Source organism: Oncorhynchus mykiss, chromosome 30 (assembly GCF_013265735.2).
Source record: "Oncorhynchus mykiss isolate Arlee chromosome 30, USDA_OmykA_1.1, whole genome shotgun sequence".
NCBI lineage: Eukaryota > Metazoa > Chordata > Actinopteri > Salmoniformes > Salmonidae > Oncorhynchus > Oncorhynchus mykiss.
The window spans coordinates 16,374,627-16,380,688 of record NC_050570.1 but is presented as its reverse complement, the minus strand read 5'-3'; the positions used below and the strand labels follow the sequence as shown (position 1 = coordinate 16,380,688).

General features: G+C 40.6%; 1 protein-coding gene across 1 annotated transcript; it reads left to right on the top strand.

Annotated features, from left to right (window-relative positions):
• Positions 1-984: 984 nt before the first annotated feature.
• On the top strand, positions 985-2,717 carry LOC110521421 (MICOS complex subunit MIC13). Its single transcript, XM_021598953.2, has 4 exons — positions 985-1,196; positions 1,628-1,784; positions 1,886-1,937; positions 2,033-2,717. The coding sequence occupies exons 1-4, from the start codon at positions 1,168-1,170 to the stop codon at positions 2,128-2,130; spliced, it is 336 nt and encodes a 111-aa protein (XP_021454628.1). The 5' UTR covers positions 985-1,167; the 3' UTR covers positions 2,131-2,717.
• The last annotated feature ends 3,345 nt before the right edge of the window (positions 2,718-6,062 follow it).

Here is a 6,062-nt window from a genome sequence, read left to right as displayed (position 1 = left end):
CTCAATCATATGACCCACTGAAGAGATGAGTCTTCAGTAGAGATTTAAAGGTTGAGACCGAGTTTGCGTCTCTGACATGGGTAGGCAGACCGTTCCATAAAAATGGAGCTCTATAGGAGAAAGCCCTGCCTCCAGCTGTTTGCTTAAAAATTCTAGGGACAATTAGGAGGCCTGCGTCTTGTGACCGTAGCGTACGGTCGTGATGTCGTGATGTGTGTTCTGTCATATATATATATATATATATATATATATATATATACTACCGTTCAAAAGTTTGGGCTCACTTAGACATTTCCCTGTTTTTTAAATTATTTGTTTTTTTTGTCCATTAAAATAACATCAATTTGATCAGAAATACAGTGTAGACATTGCTAATGTTGTAAATTACTATTGTAGCTGGAATATCTACATAAGCGTACAGAGGCCCATTATCAGCAACCAGAAACGGACGCCTCACAAGTCCTCAACTGGCAGCTTCATTACATAGTACCCGCAAAACACCAGTCTCAAAGTCAAGGCAGAGTTGCAAAGAAAACGCCATATCTCAGACTGGCCAATAAAAATAAAATATTAAGATGGGCAAAAGAACACAGGCACTAGACAGAGGAACTCTGCCTAGAAGGCCAGAGTAGAGTTCCTCTTACTTTTTTTTTATCCCAGCCCCTGCAGGAGGTCTTTTGCCTTTTGGTAGGCCGTCATTGTAAATAAGAATTGGTTCTTTGCTGATTTGCCTAGTTAAATAAAATGTAAATACATTTATGCACATGTTTTCTTGTGTTCTGAAATGTACACATAAATAAAATCCGCATCCCCCTCCATCAACAGCAGCTTCAGCATAATCACGAACTTTTTCTATCATTATTCGTTTTTATACCCAGACGAAATCCAGAAAAAATATGATTTGTAGTATAATATAAATAATTTGAAACATGACCGTCTCTGAATATATTTATTTGTATGTATTATATTTTTGCGAATCCGCTACTCTCGTTAAAAAATCGTTAAAGAAAATAACTGTATCACGGGGTTGCCCTTCAACGTAGTTATTGAGGTAGCGTAGCCGGTTACTCTTCGTTGTCGAGTTCATTCATTTCATGTGTGCTGTTGCGACTAGCCAGTAAATACACAACGCTAATTCAAGAAATTTATAGATTTACCTGTGACACTATGGCTGCTAAGCTATTGCCTGTTCTAAAGTAAGTTCTCGAGAAAGTATAGCTAACGTTAGCTAGCAAGCTGGTTAGCAGGTTAACATTTAGCTAGTTAGCTAACTGTAGTAGCTAGCTTTAATTTAGCTTTGAATTCATGTCCATTACTCAATATCCAGCCAGCTAGCTAAACAGCACACGATCTGCCAGTTAACTAGCTAGTAACATGTAGCTAACAACAATAACTGGTTAACGTTAACTAGCAAAGATATGCTAGATAGCTAGCAAACGTTGATGCAATATGTGTGGTGGTTTTCAAGTTATGAATGTACTTTTTGTGCATTTAACAAGTGAATGTGTTTCTACACTTTCATGCCAGGTGTAACGTTTAACAAGGCATGTTTCTCTGTCATCAAATACGTGGCACTTCGCCATCCACTTAGTTGTCTTATCTCAGTGTCATTCTTTTTCTCTCACAGATTGGCCACTAAGGTGACTATTGCAGGAGGTGCTTTGTATGTTACCTATGATTCTGGACTATTAGGGGGAAGTGCGCAGGGCTCAGAGGTCCTTGGAAAAGCTAAAGCTGCCATTCCCCCTGCAGTGGATGAGTGGGTGAAGTATTTTGGCTTTGAGGTAAATATGCCTTTATTGTACTGTGATTAAACTGACAGCCAGAATAATGCACTATGGAGTACGAGGTGAGGGAGGATTAAACGTATATTGTTTTCGTCTAGCTTCCAGCCTTCCCAAAAATGGGATTCTCCCCTGTCGAGGCGTGGAACTCGGGTAAGAAATGGTTGACAGCTGAGTCATAAAGGACTTTTCCAGACTTACAAGTCTAAATTTGAGCAATTTCAAGAGTTTCTGTTATTTCATTCCAGGGGTGCAGTCATCCATATCTGCTCTCTCATCGGGCCCTACAGCATTAGGTGGCTACACCAACCAAGGCTTGCAGTACCTGAAAGACCTCACCAAATGAAAAGTGACATCCTGCAACTAGCAGACATTTTAAGAACCTAATTTCTGTTTTGGATTGGTCCCTATGCAATCACAACCAAATCCTCAGGAGTAACACAACTGGTGCAAATACATACAGCCCTCCTGTATAAGTTGCTTGCTTTGAATGCATAGCACATCAACTATAAAATGCAGTGGTACAGTAAATTCAGTGGAATTAGGCCAAGGCCCGTGTTGATTTGTGGAATGTGTAGTTGCTGATAATGCCAGAACTCAATATTTGCATTCTATTGGAATGACAGTAATTTGTCAACACAAGCAGAATACATTGCTTTATGCTACTTTGAGTAAAAAAAACAAACAGAATCTAGATACCACAGCAAGACCTGCACCCAAAATAAATTACATTAACTGATTGACATTTAGTGTTATGTCTTGTGTGTACGTTAATTGTACAATACATTTTTTATCTCAAGACTGATATATTAGGCATGTTCTGACTTTGACCTGATTCCATATCTATCCCATCCAATACATTTTATACAGAATGTATTGTTTTGTGTATATATTTAAGAGTGTGAAATAAACCTAAACATGTCTGATATGAGACCTTTGGTGGGATCTGTCTTTTTTACTGATTATGTGCTGGGTACTTTAAATCGGTGTTTCCCCACTGTTTTCGCCCCACCAACTGAATTTTTCTCTGCTCGGAATACCCCGCCATGTGTATTTTAACAGTAAGCCTATGGCAGGAATCATCAACTATACTTGTAATCAAGCCCACAAATGCTGATGCTCCATATACTCAACTTGCCTAAAGAAGGCCAGTTGCATTGCTTCTTTAATCAGAAAACGTTTTCTAATGATCAATTAGCCTTTAATAATAAACTTGGATTAGCTAACACAACGTGCCATTGGAACACAGGAGTGATGGTTGCTGATAATGGGCCTCTGTATGTCTATGTAGATATTACATCTGCGGTTTCCAGCTACAATAGTCATTTACAACATAAAAGATGTCTACACTGTATTTCTGAACAATTTGAAGATATTTTAATGGACAATATGTGCTTTTCTTTCAAAAACAAGGACATTTCTAAGTGACCCCAAATTTTTTGAACAGTAGTGTGTATATACAATCAAATGTATTTTTAAAGACCTTTTTACATCAGATGTCACAAAGTGCTATACAGAACCCCAGCCTAAAACCCCAAACAGCAATCACTACAGAAGTAGAAGCAGTGCTTTCGGAAAGTAGTAACTTTTTCAAAATTTTGTTAGGTTATAGCCTTATTCTAAAATTGTTGAAATGGTTTTTTTCCCCCTCATCAATCCGCACACAATACCCCATAATGACAAAGCAAATGCTGTTGTGAAATTTTTGCTAATTTATTACAAATACAAAACTGATATCACATTTACATAAGTATTCAGACCCTTTACTCAGTACTTTGTTGAAGCACCTTTGGCAGCGATTACAGCCTCGAGTCTTCTTGGGTATGACGCTACAATCTTGGCACACCTGAGTTTCTCTCATTCTACTCTGCAGATCATCTCAAGCTCTTTCAGGTTTGTCACATGCGTCAAATACCTTACAGTGAAATGCTTACTTACAAGCCCTTAACCAACAATGCAGATAGTTACAAACAATTAGAGCAGCAGTAACATAACAATAGTGAGGCTATATACAGGGGTACTGGTACACAGTCAATATACGGGGGTACTGGTACACAGGCAATGTGCGGGGGCATCGGTTAGTTGAGGTAATATGTACATGTAGGTAAAGTGACTATGCATAGATAATAACAGAGTCGCAGCAGGATAAAAGAGGAAGGGGGCAATGCAAATAGTCTGGGTAGCCAATTGATTAGATGTTCAGGAGTCTTATGGCTTTGGGGTAGAAGCTGTTTAGAAGCCTCTTGGACCAGGATTTGGCACTCTGGTACCACTTGCCCTGCGGTTGCAGAGAGAACAGTCTATGACTAGGGTGGCTGGAGTCTTTGGCAATTTTTAGGGCCTTCCTCTGACACTGGCTTGTATAGAGGTCCTGGATGGCAGGAAGCTTGGCCACCAGTGATGTACTTGGCCGTACGCACTACCCTCTGTAGTGCATTGTGGTCGGAGGCCGAGTAGTTGCCATACCAGGCAGTGATGCAACCCGTCAGGATGCTCTCGATTGTGCAGCTGGAGAACCTTTTTGAGGACCCATGCCAAATCTTTTCAGTCTCCTGAGAGGGAACAGGTTTAGTCGTGCCCTCTTCACGATTGTCTTTAAAAAAAAAATGTTTTAAATTTAAAACAATGTAAGTCAGTTAAGAACAAATCCTTATTTACAATGACGGCCTACCCCAGCCAAACCTGGACGATGCTGGGCCAATTGTGCGCCACCCTATGGGACTCTCAATCACGGCCGGATGTGATACAGCCTGGATTCGAATCAGGGACAGTAGTGATGCTTCTTGCACTGAGATGCAGTACCTTAGAACGCTGCGCCATTCAGGAGTCCAGACTGCTGCGCCACTCGGGAGTCTTGGTGTACTTGGAACATGTTAGTTTGTTGGTGATGTGGATGCCAAGATACAGTGCCTTGCGAAAGTATTCGGCCCCCTTGAACTTTGCGACCTTTTGCCACATTTCAGGCTTCAAACAAAGATATAAAACTTTATTTTTTTGTGAAGAATCAACAACAAGTGGGACACAATCATGAAGTGGAACGACATTTATTGGATATTTCAAACTTTTTTAACAAATCAACAACTGAAAAATTGGGCGTGCAAAATTATTCAGCCCCCTTAAGTTAATACTTTGTAGCGCCACCTTTTGCTGCGATTACAGCTGTAAGTCGCTTGGGGTATGTCTCTATCAGTTTTGCACATCGAGAGACTGACATTTTTTCCCATTCCTCCTTGCAAAACAGCTCGAGCTCAGTGAGGTTGGATGGAGAGCATTTGTGAACAGCAGTTTTCAGTTCTTTCCACAGATTCTCGATTGGATTCAGGTCTGGACTTTGACTTGGCCATTCTAACACCTGGATATGTTTATTTTTGAACCATTCCATTGTAGATTTTGCTTTATGTTTTGGATCATTGTCTTGTTGGAAGACAAATCTCCGTCCCAGTCTCAGGTCTTTTGCAGACTCCATCAGGTTTTCTTCCAGAATGGTCCTGTATTTGGCTCCATCCATCTTCCCATCAATTTTAACCATCTTCCCTGTCCCTGCTGAAGAAAAGCAGGCCCAAACCATGATGCTGCCACCACCATGTTTGACAGTGGGGATGGTGTGTTCAGGGTGATGAGCTGTGTTGCTTTTACGCCAAACATAACGTTTTGCATTGTTGCCAAAAAGTTCAATTTTGGTTTCATCTGACCAGAGCACCTTCTTCCACATGTTTGGTGTGTCTCCCAGGTGGCTTGTGGCAAACTTTAAACTACATTTTTTATGGATATCTTTAAGAAATGGCTTTCTTCTTGCCACTCTTCCATAAAGGCCAAATTTGTGCAATATACGACTGATTGTTGTCCTATGGACAGAGTCTCCCACCTCAGCTGTAGATCTCTGCAATTCATCCAGAGTGATCATGGGCCTCTTGGCTGCATCTCTGATCAGTCTTCTCCTTGTATGAGCTGAAAGTTTAGAGGGACGGCCAGGCCTTGGTAGATTTGCAGTGGTCTGATACTCCTTCCATTTCAATATTATCGCTTGCACAGTGCTCCTTGGGATGTTTAAAGCTTGGGAAATCTTTTTGTATCCAAATCCGGCTTTAAACTTCTTCACAACAGTATCTCGGACCTGCCTGGTGTGTTCCTTGTTCTTCATGATGCTCTCTGCGCTTTTAACGGACCTCTGAGACTATCACAGTGCAGGTGCATTTATATGGAGACTTGATTACACACAGGTGGATTGTATTTATCATCATTAGTCATTTAGGTCAACATTGGATCATTCAGAGATCC

What these genes read in the sequence shown, in the direction of transcription:
- LOC110521421 (XM_021598953.2), top strand. Translation starts at nt 1,168, where the DNA reads ATGGCTGCTAAGCTATTGCCTGTTCTAAA. An exon ending in AAGCTATTGCCTGTTCTAAA is followed by an intron (nt 1,197 to 1,627) that starts GTAAGTTCTCGA and finishes TTTCTCTCACAG; the next exon opens with ATTGGCCACTAAGGTGACTA. An exon ending in TGTCGAGGCGTGGAACTCGG is followed by an intron (nt 1,938 to 2,032) that starts GTAAGAAATGGT and finishes ATTTCATTCCAG; the next exon opens with GGGTGCAGTCATCCATATCT.